The 26594-nt window shown below is 43.5% G+C and overlaps 1 protein-coding gene across 1 annotated transcript in view; it reads right to left on the bottom strand.

The window, feature by feature from the left end:
- The window catches only part of SLC9A2 (solute carrier family 9 member A2), a 100606-nt gene that overhangs the window by 38892 nt on the left and 35120 nt on the right, over positions 1-26594 (bottom strand). The window contains exons 2-3 of the mRNA XM_058684570.1: positions 21983-22446; positions 14250-14500 (exon numbers count right to left, since the gene is read on the bottom strand). Of these exons, the coding sequence (XP_058540553.1) occupies positions 14250-14500; positions 21983-22446 (715 nt within the window). The remainder of the gene's footprint in view (positions 1-14249; positions 14501-21982; positions 22447-26594) is intronic.

Raw genomic sequence — 26594 nt, 5'->3', positions numbered from 1 at the left:
GCATTAGATTTTAATCATTCCAAAAGTGGTTTTTAAAAGGCTGGAGAATATTGTTTTTGTGAATATGATAAACATTTCCCTCTAAGATCACGTTCCCATCAGTCACTGGGCAAAATGTAAACCATATATAGGCAAAGAATAAGCTCCAGTTCATTATGGGAGCAATTGAACAAAAATTGTATTCAGAAATTATTGAAAGAGATAGAGCTTTGGTGTAAGAATAAAAGACATGAATGAATTTTACATGAACGTCCATGGTATCAATTTCCATGGCTTTGTGTCCTTAACACGACACCACAGTGATGCTCATGTCTGCCAGACATGTCACTGTAACTTAATGCCGCTTCCTACCTGCACAGTGAGACACTGGAGGAAGAAGAACGGCCCTGGCAGGTACCAGAGGCCTCGGCATCCGGTAGTTCCCCGTTCAGGAAGCGTGGGCACGTCTAGGACATTGATGCGCTCTACAGGCTGGGGACAAAAGTTCCAAGTGTCCCTGTTCTGGCGTGTCACGGACAGCTTAATAATGCACGTGGCCTCTCAAGCAAAGGCCTAGTGGTGTTTTCATCGCAAAGGGGTTTTTTGCTGCGCTACGCTCTGACCTGAAGTCAAACCACCTCACTGTAATCATCTCGTAAGTACGCAAAACGACCCATTAGGGAGGCAAACACAATACAGTCTCCAAGCAGCTGAGAAGAATAGAAACCTTCTCTCCTCGCTGCAAAGACCATCATCTGCAGCTGACAGTCTTGGCACCATAAATTTGCATCTTCTTCATTTTTCTAAAAGCAGGCACAAGAAACTTATGAGGCGGTAATGGTCCAGGCTGGTGTCTGACTGTCTTCAGCCTCACTGGCTCTGAAGTGTGTGGCCAGGAGTGTCCTTGGGCACAGGGTCATGTCAAAGCATGTCACTGTAGCAATGTCCTTACAGAGAACTAAGATTTTCTTCCTCCATCAGCATGGGATCACATGACGATTTCATGCTGAAATCCATGCCTTCTCATCCTCATTCTGAGCATCAGTGTGACAGATAATATCTGCACCAAAATAATAACCTAAACAGAGGCGCCTGGGTAGCTCAGTCGGTTGAGCATCCAACTTCGGCTCAGGTCATGAGCCTGTAGCTCGTGAGTTCAAGCCCTGCGTCAGGCCCTGTGCTGACAGCTCAGAGCCTGGAGCCTGCTTTGGATTCTGTGTCTCCCTCTTTCTCACTCTCTCTTCCCCTTCCCTATTCACTCTCTGTCTCTCTCTCTCTCTCCAAGATAAACATTAAACTTTTTTTAATTCAAAATAATAACCAAGACAGGCTCATTTTAGAAAATTCTAGTTGAATCTCTTAACTCTAAAGCTCCATCAAATATAAAACCATTGGCCTTTAGAATTTGCAATAGAGCCTTACTTTTATAAGCCTATGTCACTGAGTCATCCCCCCCCTTCCCATGCACATTTCTCTTTCCTAGTCTCCAGAGCTAGCTAATATGATTATGAAGAACAATTTAAGATCAACCAACATTTTCTTAGCATTTACTCTGGGTCAAGTTCTGTGCTGGGGTCTAGGAAGATAAAAAGCAAGTAAGACACAGCTTCTATTTTCAAAGGTTCACAGTCTCAGAGGAGAAAGGGCCACACAAAGATAGCATCGTGACACAACAGTGCAAGTGCCAGATATGGGGATTGGAAATGAGGCTTTGGGAGTGCAGGGAAGGAAATCACTCTACCTGTCACAAAGGAGGAGACATTTGAGCAATATCTCTATGGCTAAGGGAAGAGCTCACCAAGCAGGAAGAAGTAAGCCGAGCAAAAGCAGTGGCCATGTACGAAGGCATGAAAAAGAAAAAAAAAAAAAAAAAAAAAAAGTTGGCATATTCAGGGAACAAGGAATGATTTGGTTAGCCAGAGATAACGATGTCAAAAGAAAGGAGTTAGGGGCCAGATAATGATAAATGACATGGTTATATGTTATGCTCAGGAGTTTCAACTTTATTCCAAAGGTTGGAGGGGAAAAAATGAGAGATTCTACCTTTGATCTTATACTTAATGCCTATTTCCCCAACCCAAATGTTAGTTTCATGATGAAAAATAAATAAATAAATAAAAAGTGTCATCATTGTTTAGCATAGTGTCCAGCAGGTCATTAATGTGTTTCAAATCAATGACTACTTTGGATCCAGGGATGAATTGTTCACAGAGATGTTGGTGTGGTGTGCACAGATCTTGTGTTTTATCAAGAGAACTCTGAAGGAAATGCGGAGACCAGATTTGGAGGGACAGGAACCTAGAGGCTGGAGTCAACTCATTTCCTACAATGGTTGGTCATTTTGTTTGTAAAATCCATCATAGCCCCTACCTGGCCCATACGATATCCCAAAATGTGTCCGTGTTTTGACAGGTGTTGGCCTCCATTCTGCGGGGCCACATGGAGGTAAGGTATGTATAGAATTCACTGGTGTTTTCTGCTTTGTTATTACCTTACCTCACATTACATTTTAACATAAATGTATGGTGATTATCACCAATTTAGAGACGGAGAAGCTAAAGCACTACAATTAGTGGTTTTTACCTTCACCAGCAATTGAGGTTTTCTTCATCACTACATCATGCTAAATACAGCATACACAAAATTCAGGCCAGCTAATACTATCTCAACAGAGTCTTTGGGGGGAAAAACAAACTTTGTATTTAGAGGACCTGTCATTTGACTATTTCTGAATAGAAAATTCCAACAAATCCTTTTCTCTGTACTGCAAGACTCCATCCCAGCAGTCCACGAAGCCAGTCTTCCATGGACGTTCATTTCCTTCTACCAGAATGTAGATTTTGAGAGAGCAGGACTAGCATTCAACCACGCTTACCATGGTTCACTTCATGTTATGGTACTGAGTTGCATGTTCAAATAATCCTGGCTGAGCTTAATTTACTGAAGGTCCAGAACCCTTCATTTAGATGGCTGTGATCTGTAGGACGAAAGGGACCAGCATCAATACGGAATGCATACCCTGTCTGTGTTTATGTACATATGGTGATGCCATGCCTCAGTGACTTCAGTTTATAAATACAAGTGCTTTTACTTTTTTTTTTTTTTTTAAGGTTCATTTATTGAGAGAGAGTGAGAAAGAAAACAAGTGCAGGAGCACAAGTGGGGGAAGGGCAGAGAGAGAGGAGGAGAGAGAATCCCAGGCTCCGTGCTATCAGGGCAGAGCCAGACGCGGGGCTCGATCTCGCAAACTGTGAGATCATGACCTGAGCTGAGATCAAGAGCCGGATGCTTAACCAACTGAGCCACCCAGGTACCCCACTTGTATGTTTCTGAAGAGTGGTCAATTCTCTAAATTTCCATTCCCAGATTAGGAGACTTCTTCTGTAATCTGAACTGCTTATTGGAGTTAAACAAATAAAAAGAATGTTGCAAAGTTCTTGGCCCCTGTTCTATCTCCACATGTGAACTTAAAACGTATGGATTCAGTTGCAGAAAAATACGGTCCAAATTATAACTGCATATTCTCAATAAAGACTTTGCCAGATAGGAAAGCATACTCCACTAATCAGTGTCAAGCATTAGCAGTGACAAAGGACAATTAAAAAGCTTTCTCTGTATTGATTAAAGCCAGGTCTCGTGGTGACTCAGGGTACACTGCATGTTCTCAGAATAAAGTACTCACTCATGTGAGGTAAATTAATTATTCCAGGGCACGAATTACTATATAATGGATTGCCTCTTCTACAAAACCTGACAACCGAGAGAGAGAGAGAGAGAGAGAGAGAGAGAGAGAGAGAGAGTTTGACATATGAGAAAATGCAAGCAAAATTTGTTTTTAAAGAAGGATCCGAGTCTAAGAACGGAACAATCTTTCTTAAAATACCAAAGAAAAGCAAACTTAAACTATTGCAAATGCCTGGTTATTCGTGTAGTCTTGCCCATTTCGTGTATTTTCCACGTCTTTTGTTTCTTCTCCTTTATAGGCTTTCAACTCAGGTCAACTAACATTTATAGGTCACTCACTGAGTGAGGGTTGATTTTGTGGAGAGAACATATAAAGAATCATTATCAATAGTATAGTGACATATAAGGCATCAAGGGACCCACGGAGTCCACTAACTCTAGTTGGGGAGTGTTGGCAAAGGCCTTGCGTTTCTTTCATAAAAATATAGCTTCTCTGTAATGACTAGAAAGCCTGGGACAAACACAAATGCCTGGGCCCCATCCCAGACCTATACAGACTCAGAATCTCTAGCTGGGGCCTGGGATTCTGTAGATACGTAAGACAACTTTCCAGGTGATTCCTAAATACATCAAAGTTTGAGGAAAGCAGGAGGGGTTACAGGCGGAGGGTTCAGTGGAGTAAGAATGAACGAGAAAAAGCGTTGAAACTTGAATCATTTTATTTACAGTGTTATTGGAGAGTGAAAACAAGGGCCAACATGAGATGTACGGACTGAATTAAACCTCACCGCCTATTCTCTCCTTCCTTTCTCCCAATTTCCATTACTCGGTTCTGGGTGTAGGTTCTATCTTCTCTTGCCTGGACGGCACACATTCTTGTCCTGGCAAGCCTCCACCTAGGCACCTTCACTCTGCTGCCAGAAGCTGTTCCCTCTCCTCCCACCCAGAAGGCGAATCCTCTGCCCCAGGGGGGGGCATCCAGTGAGCCTGAGGCCATGACTGCCTGCCAGCTTTCACCCCAGAGTGCTATGAAAATACTACTAGTTTGATGTGTGATGGCCTAAGAAAGCTTTGGAGGCACTCCAGTCTTCACTATAAAACAGAAACACAATTGCGTCACCTCTTTGCTCAAAGCTTCCAAAGGTTCCCAACTGCCTACAGCACAAAGCAGGGCGAGACCAAGCACCTACCGCCTTTCTCATCACCCCGGGGTTCCATTCCCTGGAGGCAGCAAAGCTTTTCGCCTTGGAGCTCTCTGCTATGCATCACCCTTGGCACATAATGCCCTTCTCTTCATCACTGAGGCCTCAACTCAATACGTCACCAGTCCAACCCTCACTATACTACAAAGGACTGAGCTTTCCTGGATAACTTGTGGTCAACACAGACCGAGAGGTGGGTCACACTCGAATTAAGTTTAACTTCACGACACCTTCTTCTGGTACTTCTCCCACCACAGGGCTGGTCATGTGACACAGTCTGATCCAATCATGGTCCTTGCTTTGAAATGTCTTCTAACAGGAGCTGGCAGAGTAGAACTCCCTGAACGCTTTAGTGACAAGAGTCGCAGAGCAATAAAGCCCGATCTGTCTGTAACCCCTGCTTGATGCTTTAGAGATGGCTAGCCTATCAGAAGGAAGCCATCACACAGAGTAAGATGAAAAAAAGAGAGAGGGGGTTCTGGCCTGGGGTCCCATCAACCCAAAGCCAAATCTACACCTGCCCTCATCAAGAAGTGATTTACAAGAACCTCTATTCAAATAAATCTGGTTTGATTTTGGCTTTCACTGGGTGACCAATAATCTGGTTTGATCTGGGTTTCCCTTGCTCACACAGAGCCTCCCTCTACTGTGTGAGCTGGGCTCCTGCTTACAAGGACCCCAGGTGACTCTATTTACCTTAAATAGCTGGGGATTAACTGCGAGGGTGCATGTGGGAAAAAGATTCTTGGCCACTTTTCCAGATCCCCTGGAATCAAACGCCCTCATGTCTGACTGGCATAAAGGAAGTGGCAACAGAGGGACAGGGCACACTGACAGAAAATACTAGAGCATCAAGAGGAGCTACTCACAGCTGCCCCATGCCAAGGGCACCAAGAGAGGAAGTCTCTGGGTTCATTTCAGGCTAGCTTCCTCCCCCACACAGCCAACTGCTAAGAAGTACACTAAGGTTTGGGGCGCCTGGGTGGCTTGGTCGGTTGAGCGTCCGACTTCGGCTCAGGTCATGATCTCACGGTCCGTGAGTTCAAGCCCTGCGTCGGGCTCTGTGCTGACAGCTCAGAGCCTGGAGCCTGTTTCAGATTCTGTGTCTCCCTCTCTCTCTGCCCCTCCCCTGTTCATGCTCTGTCTCTCTCTGTCTCAAAAATAAATAAACGTTAAAAAAAAAAAAGAAGTACACTAAGGTTTGTTAAAGCAAGGTGAAAGAGAAACAGGTTTTCCTTAGGGCACCTGTCCTGTTCTTGAAAGAGCAAATGCTGACCCCCATTGCTGAATTCCCTCATGAAGGGAACGGGACATTGATTCGAGCCATGTGGCCAAAGGCTGGTGTCCTACTCAGAAGTACTAGCTGGGAAGTAACTGCATGCTTTCCTTCAGCATCAGTTTGCTGCAACATTTTCATTTTTCATTAAAACAGAGAAGGCAATTGCTTCTCAGCAACTGTACAACATTTACGTTTCTGATTTATCATCTTACATTTACATTTTGGCCTACATATTACTAGAAAACAATTTTAGGGGCGCCTGGGTGGCTCAGTCGGTTACGCGTCTGACTTCGGCTCGGGTCATGATCTCGCGGTTGGTGAGTGCGAGCCTCGCATCAGGCTCTGTGCTGACAGCTCGGAGCCTGGAGCCTGCCTCGGATTCTGTGTCTCCTCCTCTCTCTGTCCCTCCCATGCTCATGCTCTGTCTCTCTCTGTCTCTTAATAATATATAAACTTAAAAAAAATAATAAGAAAATAATTTTAGCCTTACTATTGCAATTTGCTTATAGCTGAGAATATGGAAGTGGAAAGCACCACGTGAAGTAGCGAGCTCTGGACCAAGAGTAACCCAGCGATGTGGTGCTGTGATTGTTTCGACATAAACACAAACAAGACTGAAACAGTCCAAAGAGCAAAGTGACAGTAACCCCAGTACTACCCGATCACTGGTTATTATCGAGAACCTCTATTCATCAGAGATCTCAGGGAATGGGGTTCTTAATTCAGGAGCCAACTGTTAAAGTTTCATGTAATGTAAATAAATGTAGCAGGCAAACACCAACCACGTTCCCTAAAATAAAGATGTGTGAAAACGACACGCCTAAAGGAGCCACCAAAGCCCTCCAGTGAGGAAGGCAGGCCTCAAATTCTATCATTCTATTCGGTTGCTCTCAAAAGAGAAATCCATAAAGTGCACTTCACAAAACGAAACACACTTATGGTGACATTCACTGTGACCCCTCTTTTTTAATTTTTATACTCTTTTCGGGAACTGCCACGAAATATTCCCCTGGGCCACTTGCTGCATTCTTACCCTCCCTGAACATGCTGAATGACAAACTGTGTGACCGAAATCATATACCACTCTTGTAGTCGAGAACTCATGGCCTCTATGAATGATATTCCCCATACAGATGATTATGATAATGTTTTTAATGTTTCTACGTATAAGAAGATGAGGCATGAAAACACATTATTCTGAACACTGAATTTTACAATTTCAGTTTGTGAAAAACATAAAGTACCCAACCCCAGGGAGTCTGTTTTAATGGACTTCGCTCATTCCTACAGCGATAACAACTTTTTCTCAGGAACAATCACTCCCCTTGGCCATGTTTTGAAGAGTTTATTCAAAGCCTCTAAATGTGGACCTCAGGGTAACAATTTTCCTTTCCTCACAGGGGCTTTAAGTTGACTTCTTAATCATCACAAGCCACCTCAGGAGAACCCTCTGCCCTCTCTTTTGTTATTCCTCTCTTGCTTTCTGACCTTCCTTACTCTCAAAGAAATCTTCTTTATAAACAGCATGATTTATAAACATCCATGAAGGGAATGCATTTCCGTTCTGTTTCTTACCTCCATCTTTTCTTGCCCTGTTTTTTTTATTCTACTGTGTCAGACGGAAGAAAAATATATTTCAACGTCTTCAAATATCCAAACAGCAAAAACTAATGGCGAGCACTAGAGAACACTGTTATCTAATAGAAATATAATGCGAGCTTAAATTTCCTAGTAGCCATGATTAAAACTGTAAAACGAAGGGCGCCTGGGTAGCTCTGTCGGTTGAGAGTCAGACTTCAGCTCAGGTCATGATCCCACCATTCGTGAGTTCGAGCCCCACATCAGGCTCTCTGCTGTCAGCGCAGAGCCTGCTTTGGATCCTCTGTCCCCCTCTCTCTCTCTCTGCCCCCTCCCTCACTCGTGTGCATGCTCTCTCTCTCTCAAAAATAAATAAGTATTTTAAAAATGCAAAAAGAAATTGGTGCGATTAATTTTCATAATATATTGATTTCACGCAACAATTATTTATATTATTTATTGTTGCTTCAAGCTGAAATCAATATACAAATCATTAATGAGAGTTTCTACAATTTTTTTTCCCACTAAATTTTAAAAATCTGGTGTCTAGTTTAAACTTAGAGCACATCTCAATTTAGACTAGCCACATTTTAAGTGCTCAAAAAGCCACATGTGGCTGGTAGTCACCACACTGGACAGCACTCAGGGAAAATGTGACAGCCCACTGGTTCTGCCCCTTCTTCTGAAAAACCAAGCAAACTCTGCAGTTCGTCAGTTTGACTCTGTTTCGTGAAACAGTTTAAACTATAAAAATAAATCCAAGCAATTTCATGAAGAACTTACACTACTCTGGATAAATACTGCACGATCTCACTCATGTGTGGAATCGAAAAAAAAAAAAAACCAAGGTCATAGAAACAGAGAGCAGACTAGTAGTTAGCAGGAGTGGAGAGCAGAGGGGGTGGGGAGCAGGTGGAGGGAGTGAGGGAAATGGGTGACGGTGGCCAAAGGGTACAAACTTCCCTTATAAGATGAGTAAGTTATGGGATCTAGCGTACAGCAGGGTGACTGTAGCCAGACCTTGCTTATTTAGAATAAGTTTTTTCTAATGTTTATTTTCGAGAGACAGAATGCAACCAGGGGACGGGCAGAGGGAGGAAGGGAGACACAGAATCCAAAGCAGGCTCCAGGCTCTGAGCTATCGGCACAGAGCCCGAAGTGGGGCACGAACCCACGGACCACAAGATCATGACCTGAGCCGAAGTCAGACGCTTAACCGACCGAGCCACCCAGGTGCTGCAGAATGAGTCTCTGTCCGTCTCTATACTCCGAAATGTTAGAGGGATGCAAGATGGAAAGTGCTATGGAACAACACAACTTAAGGAGGAGGCAGACATGCGTTGCAGTATGCACGCATGGGAGCCACAGGGCACCGGGACCTGGGGCTGTCCTTAGAGCATCCCCTACCCATTCTTTACTTGTGATGCTTCAAGAGCTCCAGCTGGCCTGCACTGAAACCAATAACTGACTCAAAGTGCCAGCTGTAGGATGAAGTCAATTCTCAAAGGCCATTTCTTCTTTGAGTGTGCGCAGGGAAAGGTATGAGCGCTGGGATGGGAGTGGATTTGAAGTTCAAACTAGAAATAAGCTGATGTGATCTGCTTGCTCTCTGTTTAGACAGGCTTTAAGACCAAATGGATTTGCATGGAGGCCAGGCCGGAGGGTGTGTAATAACAGATTACTTGGGGGCACTATTTATCCTGGTTGCATTATCCAGATTGATTTATTAAAGCTCCAAGTCACCTTCTTACACTAAGGAAAACATTCACTAACATGAGACAAGTCTAGGAAAATTAATAAAAGGAGCTTGTCTTCCACATACATACAAATATATGTATATACGTACATATGTAAGGTTTTATGAATGTCCTGCAATGTCAAGAGTTCATTTTTGCCCCATATTTGGAGAAGAGCAGAATACATGAATATTCTGCAAGCGGGAACATTCTGGCACACTGGCCTATGATTCCATATGACTGTATCTTAAAGAGACGGTCTTCTAAATGCTACCAATGGCAGGCTGATCAAGAGAAACCAGGACAGTCGCTATAAAATGGCAAACAAAGGCATGCTTTCCTATTTTTCTCAATGTTTGAAAAAAATGACAATTACCAACTCATACACAGAGAAATGAGGAGAGAAAAAACGGCCTTCACATCTTCAGCAATGACTCCTCAGTCCAGCTAGCTTGGCCCACTCCTAGACTTCATTTCTGAGCTTATCATTCTGGAAATTCCCTGTTAAAGTCTCACTTAAAAATTGTCATACAAATGTGCAGTTTTTTTAAGTGTATACTGGGACATATGCTGGACTGGCCTGGTAACTGGAGTCCAAGGGTCCAGGACCAGCTTACAAAGACTCACCTGCAGCCATGTTTTTTCACCACCTGAGTCTCAGTTTACTCATTCATAAGACAGGAGTTATATTTACTATTGCCTACAGTCTTTGCCACAATGCTGCTAGAATGATTGAAACAACAAATGGAAAACATTAAAAAAATTTTTTTTTAATGTTTATTTTTGAGAGAGACACACACAGAGTGTGAGCAGGAGAGGGTCAGAGACAGAGGGAGACACAGAATCCGTAGCAGGCTCCAGGCTCTGAGCTGTCAGCACAGAGCCAGATGTGGGGCTTGAACTCATGAATGGTGAGATCAGACCCAAGCCGAAGTTGGACGCTTACCCGACGGAGACACCCAGGTGCCCCCAAATGGAAAACATTTTAAGTACCCTCAAGAGAAGGAAGACTAAGGAATTATGAATCCATGAAAGAAAAAATCAACTAAGAAATACTGGGTGCTTATTCTCCTATCTGAAGGAGGATTTAGCCATTTTTTGAAATTCCTGGAGCACCTCAAAAAGAAATCAGCACTTCCCCGCAGGCTGCAAGCTGCTGTGGAGACTAACATCCCCTCCTTCGTGACCGTGTGTTTTTAGCATCTCATGGACTGGAGCACGGGGGACGTGGTGGGCACGAGGTGAGGACCGAAAGAGGTGCTTGATGTCCACAGGAAGAGAACAAAGTCCTACTTCAGTTCACTTCTTTGTGGATCTGATCTGTGGAATCATCTTACACATCCGTTTGTGCCTTTGGATAAGGGGAAGGGGACAACATGGAATTGTCAGTGTCTTATCTCTGAGCATTTTTCTGAACATAAAGCCCAAAACATACAAACCAAGACACGCATTTCTAAAGCCAATAGCTATTCCGCTTCCTCTATATGCCCTACCATGCTGCTGTGATTCTCAAAGGTGTCCAGTGCTCCTGAGACATGAAATTCCCAGTTCAAGGGACTACGGATACTTCCTCTTAACTTTAGCTGCAGTGCTGTGGAGCTGCCTATGAAACACACACGCACGTGCACTTTTCCTACTGCAACAATCTGTTCCGGTGTAGAAATGAACAAGAGAATATTAGGAAAGAAGGAATTTCATTTACCCTCCTAGGGGTTGCAGCGAAAACCCTCCCGAACACACAGGAAGACAGGACTATCATTAATTGCTTAACATTAAATTAGCTTCATGAAAGTATGAAGAGACCACAAAGGGGAAACCAGACCTAGGGATGCCTAGAAATCAGCTCTCCAAATAGCTCTGTCAGACAGAGGAGGAGAAGGCAGATAGAACTCCACCTCGTGTTATTTCACGTACTTGTTGTCAGTGAAAATCAGATATCTCCACAATTCCATGACAAAATAAACAGCTGCAAGGGGAGCTTTTGAATGCCCACGGTACATCACTCCCAACATCTCTCCAAAGAAACCAAGGTGCTGAATTCCTACCCAGGGCCTTCCTACCTAAAAGACTGACTGCATTTTGAGCTCAGACCCAAGTCTTCTGTTCTGTGGAAGGATGTTTCTTTTTAATCAGACTTTTGTGTTAACTTCCTGCTCACTGAGTGATCTCAATCTTGGACAGGCTGCTGCCTAACAGCCCACCCAAGACAAAGTGCAAGCACAGAGGGTTACAGCATCTGGAAGGCAATCAGAAGGGGAGGGAAGAGAAAGGAGAGATAGACGGAAGGAAGGGAGAGAGGGAGAGAGGGAGGAAACCAGGCGAAACTCAAGCAGGACAGATGCACTTTGCTACACTGTGTTACAGATACTGACAGGGGCTTTAACCTTCCTCTCTGCTCCCCAGCTGCCTAACCTCAGTGCCTATTTTCCTTTCTACGTGGCTGCGCACTTCTCTCAAGAAAACAGGGGAAATCACTGAGCATGCTCAGCATGTCACATGCCTTCACTCCCATTAACCTTAAAATTTGTTTTTAAATGGCAGAAGAGTGCAATTAGCATGAAGTATGATGGGAATTCTTAAACTCTGTGCAATTTAAATGCAGAAAAAAAAATCCCTAGTTCTATAGAAGCAGCACACATGGATATGCAATTTTAACTGCATCATTAGAGTGGATCCCCTGGACCGACGTCCCAAGGTAAGGGTAGTACTTACAATGGGGAAGAGCACACAGTGCACTTTTCAAAGGGGCGACACGCACACCTTGGATGTACACCATACAGAAGCATCACGCATGGGCGAGTCCTGAATAGCATACTAATACCCCACATTAGAAAACAGGGTGGTCCTTCTGAGAACAAACACACTCCAACATCAATCTGTCACTTCATTGGCTATCATAGGGTAACAGGTGTGTATGGTAATTCCAGATCCAAAAATGTTTAAATCTCCTGCCATGTCTTATTTAACAGTTAACTTATTATGTTAGTGCACTACACGCAATGACAAAATTTGTTTAAATGTAATAAAGGACCTTTCTGTACAGTAAGCTGTTTCCACACTGAAGCTGGAAACAGAGGTGATGTTTTTCCTCCACCAACAAACCATGCAGAGGATTCCCTGTGCTATCTCCCAGGGACATGTGGCCCTATTTGTCCCTGATTTCCTAATTCCCAGAGCAAGTAAACCCCTAATCTCATCTTCGCAGGAGGTCGGGGCCTTGGTGGAGAACCAACCAACCACCGTGGACCCTGGGCCTCACGGACATTTCTAGGCAAGATGCACCAGGACCCCAACCCCTTGCAACACGTCAACTATCCCCCCAGCACCCTGGATCTTCCCATCTCAGTCCCTGCCAATGTCAAACATATTTAGATAATTGTGTGGGTGTTCTAGAACTTTCACTTGTGCACGTGGGCAAACGATATTCAAGGTTCTGACACAAACTGCTGTTAGCACACTGTTGGGATACTAGACACAGAGTTCCACCCCCATCATTCTTTAGAGACCTTGTAACTAGCTGATCACACACTTTCAATGACACTGGTCAAAGAACAGTGAGGAAACTGGAAGTCATACAAATGATATGAATAGCAACCAGGAAGATACAGAACATTTCATTACTGGGTCAAACTGGATTAATATGTTGCTTTATTTAGGCTCTCTGTGAAACAGAAAACCACACAACCTTTAACTCATGGCTTGCATTATAATGGATTCCACTCTCCTCGGGGAGAGGCACCTGACTTCTTCCACCACAAACCTAGTCTGCTTCCAATATAGCAGCGGTGATAGGAGGTGAAAAACAAACAGTCCTTAATCAAAGCAACATCTAAATCTGGCTGCAAGATGAAACTTCAAGAACCAGTCTCGGGTCTACAAACCTCAAAATGTAGCAGGGCCAAGCATAGAGCCCAGCACATGCCTAGCTATAAATGAGTATTTATCAAAATGAAACCATATAGAGCCATTCCATTACTAAGCATTTCTCACCAACCCTATACAGGGTGTGACCATAGTAGGCTTGTTTTTGGAAATTACAAAAATATCCACACTCAACAGGGAGCCTCCTTCAAAGTGACCCTGTGAAGGCTAGAACCTGATCCAAACACCACCCTTCTCTAGCCCGCATGCAAGGCTTCTTGAGAAAAGTCCTTCAGAATTTGTCGGTGAATGATACACCAACTGTATCTTTAATAAAGAACTTCTTGCTTTATACATTTCTTGCCTTATAAACATACCTCTTTTTTAAAAAGCTAAGCTAAAATGACATGATTACATGCTTTCCACATTGAATTTTGCTTTGAATGACTTAAACCTATTACTTCAAATCGAATGGAGCACGCAAAGTGAAAGTTCCCTCCTGCCAATATCATTCGTATGAATATACATACGCAATTCCAGAACTCCAGATGCAGTTTGGGCAATCTGAGCTTGCTGGAGTAAGTTTAGAGCCTCCCACGTGGACAACCTCTGAGTGAGCATCAAACTGGGAAAATTCTTGGTGCTTGACAATCAACCCCAACAGTTTATTGTCATGTTTCATATGAGACCCAAAAGAGAATTCTTTAGTCGTTTTCCATTCTAGCACCAGATTGCTTTAGTATAAAATTGGCTGAATTTCTTCATTTCTTTGAAACTAAGAGTAAGGAGACTCTATTTTTAATCTTTCTGGAAAGAATTTAAGGAACCCTGTTTTATAAAATGGATTCAACCTTTGCCTCTTGGCTTAGAATACATAAATTTAATGAAACTTCATCAGTAAGTGCTTTTAACAAAGAGTTAAATACTTACGCCATGATACCTGAGAGGTGAAACATTTCGGCTGTTATATAGGACAAATAACTGTACAGGAAGACAAAGAGTGGTTCAATCACCCGGATGTTATGCGTGAACCGAGTAGTAAATGCCGCTATAAATCCCAGGAAGATGCCAATCAACACCCCACCAATTCCCACAACAAAGAAGTTTGCAATTCCAGCAAACACGTCAATGGTCTCAATGGTTTTCATCTGGCAAAAAGACTTGAACAAGTTGTACAGGACCTGTGGGAGAAAGAGAGCGCATGGTCAAGACCCTTCCAACTTCCCCGTTTAACTGCAGCCACAGAAAAATCCACCTGGCCTTGCAACAAGGACATTCCTTCTATGTACCAAAGTTGCTGACCAGTGGCAATAACTATATTTCTCTATGTCATGTTTTAATATTGTGTTGAATAGCTTTGAACAGAAAGCCATGTAAAAGTGTATTGTCAGGAAAGAGATTTCTAAAAGTGAGGGAGAGGAGACTTCACAATTATGATGTGACTTGCTCCTAAAATGTTATTTTTTAAGATACCATCTAAAAGATAATTTTATGAGATGTGGTTGCCATCCAAGAGGCTCTGCTTGTATTACCGATGCTGGACAAGTAGTACATCACAGAGAAAGCTTGTCCGTGTTGCTGTGAGTTTAGTTACTTTGTGAGGCTCTCTGGTGAAGCCCTGCCCTGGAAGGGGCCCCACCCAGCAGTCCAGGTACCCCATCTAAAGGTATCTTCCTCCCAGGGCACTGAGGTCCTCCCTTCTCACCCCTCCTCCTCACCCCGCCCACACATGCACATCAGCTAGAGGAGACCCAAAGGAACTTTCTTGAAGTCAAGAGGCACCTGTGTCATGTGTGTGTGTGTGTGTGTGCGTGTGTGTGTGCGCACTGTAATTTCATATATATTTTATCCCTTTTCTAAAGTAATGAGCTTACCCAGTTACTTGGCTTCTGAAAAACCCAGTCTTTACATAGTCTCAGTTTAATTAAGCTTCAAAAATGCCAGGCACTTCATGTCTGCTAGGGAATATGCTTGCAAACATGTTTCTAAGGGTCACTGGGCCAAATGAAACAGGAAGTGATGGCTTACGCCCTGCCACACTTTTTACAAAGCCAGCAAGTAAAATACTCCAGCAGGTGCCCTGCTTCTTTTCATTGCGTTATTTACAGCCAGAATCTCCAGGGAAGCTGGCTGTCAGGACATTGGGATGAAGGCCTTTTACAGTACAGGCCGTACTATCCCCTTATTTGGTTTCTGAGAAGCTAAAATTGAACCCATTTGTCCATGGTCACACAAAATGTCACAGGCAATATGAGAATCTAGGTCTTCTGACCTTCCTGGTAAGTTTTTCAAGCTTCAACCATGGGAGAGTGAGTCAAGTTCTGACCCAGCGAACCAGAGTGTGATCTGGAAAAAAGTCTATTCCACTCTTCACCTCACTTAAGGTCCTTTTTTAGTCTACCGTGTTACAGGTTTTGTGTAATTTTTCCCTCTTTTCCGCTGGATCATACACTCCTTGTGGTCAGGGTTCATTCCTTATTATAATTTGCTTCTTCCATGCTGCCTGGAGGGGGACAATAAATGTCTGCTGGTTTTGAAGAAAGCAGATTACTAAGAAATTAGGAGCTTTGCTCATTCACAGGTATGACACTCAAGAACATTTGGTCTTGGACCACCAAGAAATGACTTGAGTAAGAAGAAAAAAAAAAGCAACTCATGCCCCCAAAGATTTGAATATGTTGAGAGTATCATCATTTGCTGAAAAAGAAACTGACTTCAAGCAGTGGCTGCTTCCTACTTTCAACCAGAGGCTTGCTGCATACAGGATTCCATCAGCATCAACATGCCACAGTTGCTTCCTGAGGCAGGTTCAGAGATGTGCTATATATACCCCATGTCTCCAAACAGCCAAGACTGAAGGGTGACGGTCACATGCTTCCTGAGGAGAGAGGTAGGTTTCCTGGCCAGCCATCTCTGCATAGACAAGCTCCCCAGGCCACTTGGTCACTGTACTTCTATCCCCAGGCTCCATGACTTCTGCTCTCCTTGTCTCCCGCCTACACCAGCAAATCTCAGCTCTCCCTTGCTCAAATGCCCCATACAGCCAACACAAGACTCACTTCCTTTATTTTTTAAAAAAATTTGTTTAACGTTATTTAGTTTTGAGAGAGAGAGAGAGAGAGACAGAGAGCGAGTGGAAGAGGGTCAGAGAGAAAGGGAGACACAGAATCCAGGGCAGGCTCCAGGCTCCGAGCTGTCAGTACAGAGCCCAATGTGGGGCTTGAACTCAAGAAACATGGGATTGTGACCTAAGCCAAAGTCAGATGCTTAACCTACTGAGCCACCCAGGGGCCCCAAGACTCACTTTCTTTAAATACTGTTATTCTATTTGTCACTCTCAAGTTTAAAATCCTTGACTTCCTGGGGTGCCTGGGTGGCTCAGTTGGTTAAGAGTCCAATTTCAGCTCAGGTCATGATGTCGCAATTTGTGACCTTGAGCCCCACGTCGGGCTTTGTGCTGACAGCTTGAGGCCCGGAGCTTGCTTCGAATTCTGTGTCTCCCTCTCTCTACCTGTCCCCCACTCACACTCTGTCTCTCTCTCTCAAAAAAAAAAAAAAAAATTAAAAAAAAGTAGTAATAATCAAATCAAATCAAATCAAATCCTTGACTTCCTGACTTTGGGGAAGGCTCAATACACCTGACAACAGGTTTTTTTTTCTTTTTTTTTTTTTTACCACTTTCCAACACCCTTCAGTCTGGAAGGGGGTCTCATCACAGCTCCACAAAACATACCATATTTATCCATTACTGCCCCTGGTTTCCTTCTTGTGGTTTCTCTTGGCAGAAACCTACCAAGTAAACCCAGGGCAATCTTTATCTATCTTCCATGGCCCAGCTGAAGCTGCTACTCCTCTCCAGAGCCTTCCTGTATGTCTACAGCCCCTGCAAATCACCTTATCCTCTGCCCTCCTACAATTAAGATGAGCTCCAAACCAGTTGGGCTTTGGTGATGCACCATCTTGCATTGTAGGTGTTGCCTCTTGGTGCCTACTTCATTTCCCCAGCAAAACCAGAGAGTCCTTGCACACAGAACCCGAATCTCCTTCTCCTCTCTCACATCTCCCCTCCCCACCCCATCGAGCACATTTATGAGGCCTCCAAAGGAGGTGCAGGCCCATGACTAGCATATAGTCACAGTTTTTCCAGAGGCATTTTCCTCCATTTCAATCCATCAAATCCATCCAAGGGACCTTCTGGTTTCAATAGCTTTTTAGGTTTTGCACAGAACAAAGCTGAGTCACAGGCACTGTACGTTCTACACCCGGGCAGAAGCTCCAGTTGGATCAATCTACTGCCTCAGATACCAGGGCAATGTTACAGGGAAATGTCTTAGGTAGAGACGTTGCCTTGACAACCAGAAAGCTTTCCATAACCTCCCACCTGCTTTACACTGAACCTGATACCTAGTGATCAGCACAAGATAAAATTCTTTTAGTTACCACTGGCCATAACCCATAGTTAGTTCATTCCAGTTAAATACTTTAGTTGTATCACAGGGGAATCTATGTAGAAAAGTGCTTTTGGAGATTTTATTATATACTATATTTATATATATGTTATACGTGTATGTAAAATATATAAACATATATATAAATATGACGGCTACAATTATGTCGCTAGTTGGTCTGTGCAAAGCTGACCTCAATCTGACAACTGTACTTTTCGAAGACTGAAATACGGGTGTTGCCTGTATTTTGTAGTGGGCTAATCTGACAGCTGAGTACTTTCCAATCTTTCTACTTGATACTGGGGTTTTAAAAATTCTTACATAAGCACCCTGCTAGCTCAGCTGTTAGAGCAGGAGACTCCTAAAATACTTACATATAGAAGAATTAGAAATGATCTATTGTCACCTTTGATTTAAAATGTGCAATAATTCACTGAAATCACAGAACACAAAGATGCAAATATGGATCCTTTACCAGAATAGCTCTGTTCTGGAAAAATAGTTTCCAGGTCACTTTTTTTTATGTGAAATGCAAGAAATAATCATTTTTGCATAAGGAATTTGAAATATAGTCTGTTACTCGCAAGAGCAACAATGAGTACCAAGTGGTTGCTGTTTACCTTCTAGCTTCCTGAAGTTAAATTCCAGGGCGCTGCACATAACGACTGGGCCATTAAAGCCCATCCCCAGCCTCGTTCCAAAGAACGAGCTATCCTTATCCAAGCCTTGTTATGGTTGATTAAGGAAATTCTTTAAGTGTTCTTGAAAAATGTATTAGGTTATTCAATGGGTGCATTAACACGGTCTAGAGGTGATATTGGAAATTACCATTTGAGCACAAGTCATTGGATTATGGACTACTAGGAATGGCAGGAATGATCTGGTAACTGACAGCCTGAGCTGTCTTTGCCTAATAAGGAAAATGTTGACAGATTTTCCTAAAATATTTACCATAAGGGAAAGTACAAAGTTCCCAACGAAAAATCTCACCTTTGTTCCTTTGGCTGTCATTTCTCCAGCTGATTCCAATCTACTATAGCCTTAGACAGTGGCACAGTTGGACTGCAACATATGTTATCATCAATTTCTCTTTGAATGGGGACATTTTTAGGGTAGGTTTTCTCCCCTCATCTCTGCCACCTCAGTAGTGAACCTACCGTGATTTGGGGAAGGGATTAATTGCACTGACCTATAATTTCACTCATCAACCAGACTACCTTTTTAACACGAGTTCTCTCTGTTTAATCTTTACCCTTCTAGTTGCAACTCCTAGTGACTCATCATTTTCACTGTACACAGCAGGATTCATACTTTTCATGCCTTTCCCTACCCTAAGAGTCCTTAAAACACTCCTGGAGATAAGACTAAATGTCAAAGAATCTTCCATAAAACATCTCCACTTCTATACTCTGAGGGTACCTAACTGGGAGGCAAAATGATCATTTTTACAACGTTGTTCTAATCATTCCTAACACCACATCAGTGCAGTCCACTATTCAGCCACTTCAGTGAAAATAATACCTGGTAGTTTATTCTTCGGTTTTAGGTAGGCAAAACCCTTGGGCATGCACTGCTATCCTGTGGGTGTGGCTTTAAGGGTCCTCAGCTTGGAGCCCAGGGTATATAATCTGAGGAAGGCTCATTCATGGGAAACCATTATAGTCATCCTGACTTACAGGTGTTGGCTTTGTAACAAGGGCTTTCACATCTAAAGAGCAGTCGTGCCCTTTCTCTGTCCTTGCCCTCCTTCCTGTAGTGGAATGACATCCTCAATTTGGCCCACTGCCCTCTCTGTCCATAAAATCACATTTGATGGCTTGGTGCCTCTTGATAGGAAGCACGGGATGTGCCTCTGGAAAGCCTGGGGCCTTCGCACACTTTGAATGGTGGTTTAGCCAGATTGTTTCCTCATATCTGATTCTCGACAAACTCAAAGAATGGACACTGAGTTGTCTGAATGACAGATTTTATAAGAGAAGAGAAAGCAGTGTAGTATCACTCTGAAACTAAGCTGACATTGCTATACTGCCCAAGAATGAGTACAGCAAGGTGTTATTATTTCTTTATAAAATTTTCTATATGCAAAAGAGATCCAAGAAATCCTCATTAAAATGTCCACAATCTATCTCAACAAGGGTAACGTGTACATATCAAACTAGAAGTTAGAATAAATCACAAAATGTCTTCATTGCTATGGCACCTTCCCAATTACAATTTATATTGGTAAGTTAATCACTGATCACTGTTAATGAACAATGGAATAAAGGAAGTGTATTTTGTTACTTGCGTGAGGCAACTTAGCTGCCTTAAAATACACATCTTAGCAGCCATTCTAAAGGATGGGATTTCCTGGGGCACCCCAGTGGCTCAGTCAGTTGAGCGTCTGACTCTTGATTTCAGCTCAGGTCATGATCTCATGTCTCGTGAGTTCAAGCCCCACATCGGGCTCTTTGCTGACAGTGCAGAGCCTGCTTGGGATTCTCTGTCTCCCTCTCTCCCTGCCCCTCCCCTACTCGCTCTCTATCTCTGTCTCTAAAATAAGTAAACATTTTAAAAAATGGGATTCCCTTCTCAATAAATTACCTTCTACCTAATAATGTCCACATGGAGTTAGCGGATATCCTTAAAAATGATATTTTACTCAGTTCAGGGGTCTGAATATAGGCTAATGGCGAGTGATGTAGGTTTCTGTAGTGACTTTTAAATGAATCGGGAATAATATTTTAATGAAAGGACCTAATGAAGAGGGTGGTATAAATTACGCAAGTTACTTCAAAGGATTTAATCCTTCTCTGCCTCAACTTTCTTCCCTATCAAAGGTAAAGAAATAATTACTGCATAGGTTGTCATAAAGACCCAAGCACAAAGCAGACATCCACAAAAGGGTAACGGCTACATTGACAACTGTCACCATCACCACTACAGATTGGTGGCTGACATAAAACGGCCTCACTGGTGCCCACTAACAGGTTTACTGATACAGGGACACCTGAGTGTCTTTTGCTGCTGAAGGGGCATTTTGTAGGCCTTTTGCTGGGTGGACAGAGACACTTCCCGGTCACTTCTCCGTGTTTTGCCTGGGCTCCGAAAGCAGGGCGGAGGTAAATTGTGCTACCATGAAGATCCCAACAGCCTCGGACTCTAATTATGGGGTAATTAGCGACAATAAAAAATAACTAGGATTTTCAGAACAAATACCCACTTGCAGGAAAGTGGCGAGGACCACAGTTTAAATTCTGACCCTGTCATTTATCATCTGTGTGACTGTGGAAAATAATCTCTTTAAGTTTATCTATGAACTAGAAAAAGCAATATGTACCTCATAAAGCTGTCATGATGATTAAGTGAATTAACACCAATAAAGCTGTTATCCTGGTGCATGAATACAATAAAAAAAAAAAAAAAAAAAAAAAAAAAAAGGAAAGTGGCGAGGACCAGAAATAAGCTGGCTGAGTGATGTGTGATGAAAAGTTGGCCTAAAATCATGAAATGACAAATAAACCATGCCCAGATACAGAACGGTACACAGCAGGTATTATCGTTTCACTTCTATCGCGTGTATCGTATACTGGCAGCGTCGCATCTCACATAGAATTCTGGGACTTGAAGTCCTTAAATTCTATTCAAAAACCATCACTTTTGAAAATGGCACATGAGGGGTGCCTGGGTGGCTCAGTGAGTTGAGCGTTCAACTCTTGGTTTCGGCTCAGGTCACGATCTCACGGTTTTTAAATTTGAGCCCCACACTCAACTTAGTTAGTGTGGAGCCTGTTTGGGATTCTCTCTCCTCCTCTCTCTGCCCCTCCCCCACTTCCTCTCTCTCTTTGCCTCTCTCTCAAAATCAATAAACCTCAAAAAGTTTTTTTTGGAAAATGCCAAATGAGAAATCCTCAGAGATAGGGAGGTCACAATCACTCTTACGCTCCTCTGTTCCAAGCAGGGACCCGCAACACAGTTTGTACAACCCAGTGCAAAGTGAAAATGAGGGGCCCGCTGTATAAAAACAAATAAAAAAAAGTCATTAATCAATAAAAATCTTTACAAGGTATTTCAAGACAGCAGGAACAGCATGAAACCAAGCGCGGGGACTTCCTAAGCACAGGGCCGTACAAGTGTGCAGGCAGGCTGCACCTTCGGGGTCTCACCTCAGCTGTCACTACCAGACACAGATAGACCAGCGGTGTTGGAGCGACACAGCATGAACCTGTTACTCACCACTGTCACTGCATCATTCAGCAGGGACTCTCCAAAGACCAGGATGTAGAGCTGCTCGTTGACCTGGATGTTCTCGAAGACAGCGAGCACAGCCACGGGGTCCACCGCTGAGATTAAGCTGCCGAAGAGCAGATTCTGGAGCAGAGTGATGTCACTCAGGCCAAAGGCTTCAATTTGGCAGATACCAAACAAAGACACCCCAATGCCAATGGAATTCCAGAGGGTCCCTACCACAGCATACCAGAAAATGGTGCCAATGTTCTCAAAGAACGGGCGAGTGGGCATGAAATAGCCCGCATCAAGCACAATGGGTGGGAGAAGATACAAGAAAAACACATCGGTCTTCATGGCAGGGGGGGACTTTTCATCGACCCCAAAAATAATCCCTCCTAGCAGCAGGCCAACCATTATAAGGAGGCAGCTCTCAGGCACTATTGTGGGCAACTTGTGATACAGATGGAAGCCTGTGAAGGAAAAAATAAAGACAAGGCATTTGGGTTGTGCATGAATTAGGGAGAAGGTATACTGGTTCTCTCTGCCAGAACCAACAGGTTCTATTTCAAAACCTCCCAGGTCAGCATAATTGGCTACAGACTGGCTTTACAGATTATGATGTACAAAGTCAGATGATCTCCTTAAAACTATTCACAAAGTACATGGAGGCACAAATGCAACTTTACATTAGAAGTTGAATGAGATACATACATAATACACAGCACGGCTTTGTCTAAATTCCAATTAAGTTTTCTTAAACGAGATCACGCAATTTTACATTTGAAGCGATTTTGCGATTTCCAACACATTTTCAAATGTGACAGGTCATTTCAAAAAAACTTCAATGGGGCGCCTGGGTGGCTCAGTCGGTTGAGCGTCCGACTTCAGCTCAGGTCATGATCTCTCGGTCTATGAGTTTGAGCCCCGCGTCGGGCTCTGTGCTGACAGCTCAGAGCCTGGAGCCTGCTTCGGATTCTGTGTCTCCCATTCTCTCTGCCCCTCCCCCACTCATGCACACGCTTTCTCTCTCTCTCTCTCTCTCTCTCTCTCTCTCTCTCTCTCTCCCTCTCTCCCCCTCTGTCAAAAATAAGTAAAACATTAAAAAAAATTTTTTAATAAAAATAAAAAATAAAACTTCAAGGAGGAGGTAGGGCAGTTATTTTCACCGTTTTAAATGTATTCATTTCCGTGGAAACCGAGGCTCACAGAGATACAGGGTCTTGCCACGGTGGCCACATCACATGGCAGCTTTTGGGTTACCACTGTGCCCTCTGGTACTGAGAAGAGCTTTAACTTACTTAATATTTTTAATGTCTGATTATCTCTTGGAATGCTAAGTATGTTTCATTTTTCAGAGGTCTGAAACAACCAAATCAACCCTCCAAAGGCACATCAGGTAGTTACGACACGAGAGGTGTAAACACACCACGATCTCCAGTCTCAGAGAGTCTCCAAATGAGGCAAAGGAAGAGATACGTTTATGACCTCCTCTGATGTAAGACACTGTGTGATAAGGCCCCAAACAGCCACTAGGGGAGCAGCAGAGAAGGACATCATGGAGGAAGCAACATCAGGCAGGGCTTCCTTAAAGGACAGACTTTAAATACACAGAGGAAGCGTGAAGAGTCTCCCAGGAAGAGAAGAAATGGAGGGAAATACCCATCTCCTAATTCATGGTGGAGCCCAGTGTAGCTTTATTGCAAAGACTATGTCGGGGGGAGGCCTGCAAGCAGTAAAAGGAGAGGAATGTGAATTGTACCAGTACATGGGGTAACATGAGGAGCAAGTTCACACATGAAAGGGCAGCCCTTATTTACGAGGCAACAGCGAGCCATCCTGAAGACATCTCACACACTGTAGAATTAACGCGGCACGTGGAAGTGATCTGTTATAGGAACGCAATATGGAAATGACAGAATGAGTCCTTAGAAGCTCTGAATCACAAAAATTTTAACAAGAAATCCCTTAGTACAAACCGTACTAAAGTCATAGCACGAAATAGCTTCTACACGACAGCAAAACACTAAATGAACAACTTGAAGAGATGTAAAGAACTAATTTCTAAATAATGAAGTAAACATCTTTACACTGGGATTCAAATCATTCCTCCAGCATTGATCATTTTATTATTCATATTCTAGCAGGCTCCAATAATTGGTGAATAAATGTATTCAACTGGTTCAGCCACTCTTTACCCATAACCTCTATCCTGCTGACCCCTCTGCTGAACAGAGAATTTTAAGAAAGTCCCCTGAAAACCGTATCTTTGTTTTTTTTTAATTAAAAAAAAATTTTTTTTAACGTTTATTTATTTTTGAGAGAGACAGAGACGGAACATGAGTGGGAAGGGGCAGAGAGAGACACACACACAGAATCTGAAGCAGGCCCCAGGCTCTGAACTGTCAGCACAGAGCCCGACCGCGGGGCTTGAACCCACGAATCGTGAGACCATGACCTGAGCTGAAGTTGCACACTTAACCAACTGAACCACCCAGGCGCCCCTGAAAACCGTATCTTTGTAACCTCTCTTCACAATGACTCCTGCTTCTACATTCAACTTCCCCCTGTGTGATAAGGATGTGCCCACAATAGCCCTGCTGGCCCCCTTGATTCTAAGGGAAACCAGCTCCTTTCTGGAATGCAGGACAGGAAGATCCAACTTGAAGGCGCCGTGTGTGCTGTGAGCCTTAATGGCTGCTGTCTGACAATGGCCCGTGGCTTCACATCTAGTGCTCCCACTCTGCCTGCGGCTGTGGACAGGTCACAACCAGGCCCAGGCCTGTTTGGTTATCTGGCGACAAATGTACCTGCCACCTTAAGGACTGGAACAATCATGAGTTGATGGCTGCATGGAGTCACCACTGTGCCTATGATATCACACATGCCCCCCAATTTTGGCTTCCTCCCCGTCTTCTACATCAAAACACAAGAGAAAAAAGTTCTAAAGAAATGCACAGAAGGCCTACAATCCCCTACAGACGCAAGGCCTCTTCCTGGTGGTAGCTCCCTCTTCTTCTGGCCTCTTGCTTTCCTCTTCCTGCCACTCAATCCCAGAAAACCCAGTGTTTCCATGTGGAGTGTCGTCTCCTCTCACTGTATTGAAAGGAGGTCCTACTCCTAAGGATGGAGGGTGGGAAACAAGGCAGATGAAAGAAAGGAAGAAACAGAGGCTGCTTGTATGCATTTTGCAGGCCAACAGCTGCCACGCTCTGGCGCCATGATGGATCCTAACCAGGAACGGGGGGAGCAGAAAATGACCAAGCAGATGCCAGAGAAAGGCAGCAGAATACCATTAGATGAAAGGGCCACTGGGAGAGAGGGCTAAAAGAGATGGGGCTGGGGCATGAGGAGGGGGAAGTCTGGTAGCAGCAAACATCAGAAAAGAACAGCGAACATCAAGAACTGTTGTTTAAAAGGTCCTGCCTTTAGGGGCATCTGAGTAGCTCAGTCAGTTGAGCGTCCGACTTCAGCTCAGGTCGTGATCTCTCAGTTTGTGAGTGCCACGCATGGAGCTCGCTCCTATTAGCGTGGCTCCTCTGTCCCTCTCTCTCTACCCCTCCCCCTCCTGTGCTCATGCTCTCTTCCTCAAAAATAAACATTTAAAAATAAATAAATAAAAGTAAAAGAGCCTGTGTTTATATTTTTAAAACACTGTTTCCCTTTCTTTTACGAATGTTTTGGTCATTCCGAATTGGTCTGAGTGACCCTTGCTTGAAACTGGACAGTAGTCCCGAATCTGCCCAGTTGTTCCACAAGCAAGGGGGGATTAAATGAAGGGTGCCCATAAGACATCTTCGTTCTGTGCTTCTGGGTAAACACAAGCAGAGACACTGAATTTTCTAAGACACTCTCTGTGGGCACAGAAGGTTTTGGGTGTTAAGCGTCTATGGTTTATGAATGACAAGAGTCAAGACACCTATCACCAAAATAACTAATCAAAACAAAAGTCATCTTCAATTTCACTGTTCACAGAATAAAACAAATAAATCAACACTTGCCAATGTGAATTCATTTGTGGCTCTCCCCACCCTCAATTCTTTGGAGGGTACATGAATTTGAATGGACAGAATTTGCTCTGCAGAGTCATTATCTCATCAAATGCTATGGAGAAACAGATCAGTAATCAGGAAAACAAAAAAAAAGGAAAACAAATGAACTTTCTGATGATTTTCACGAGGTTGAACGTGTGCTACTCCAAGTACAATCTACTGCTCAGTCTAGGGGTCAGCTAATTTTTTTCCACAGAGGGCCAGATAGCAAATATTTTCAGCTTGCAGGCCATATTTTACTCTGCCGTTGTGGTACAAAGGAAGCCAGAGATGATACCTAAGTGCAGGAGTATGTTCTAGGGAGGCTTTCTTTGTGGACATGTCCTACTAGTTTTTATGTCACGAAATGTCATTCTTCTTTTGATTTTGTTTAAAAATATAACAGCCTTTCTTGACCCACAGGCCATATAAAACCAGGGCAGGAGCCATGCTGGGCCCTTAGGCTGTGGTTTACCTGTCCCTGTTTTAGTTTGTTCTTTGTATTTCCTGCTAAATTCTACTTAGTAATGTATGGGGCATTGTAATTGTGTCATTCACTTTTTATCACTAGCACATAAGAGTCTGTGAGG

The sequence above is a fragment of the Neofelis nebulosa genome, chromosome 9, assembly GCF_028018385.1.
Source record: "Neofelis nebulosa isolate mNeoNeb1 chromosome 9, mNeoNeb1.pri, whole genome shotgun sequence".
Classification (NCBI taxonomy): Eukaryota; Metazoa; Chordata; class Mammalia; order Carnivora; family Felidae; genus Neofelis; species Neofelis nebulosa.
This window is presented reverse-complemented; position numbering and strand designations above follow the sequence as displayed.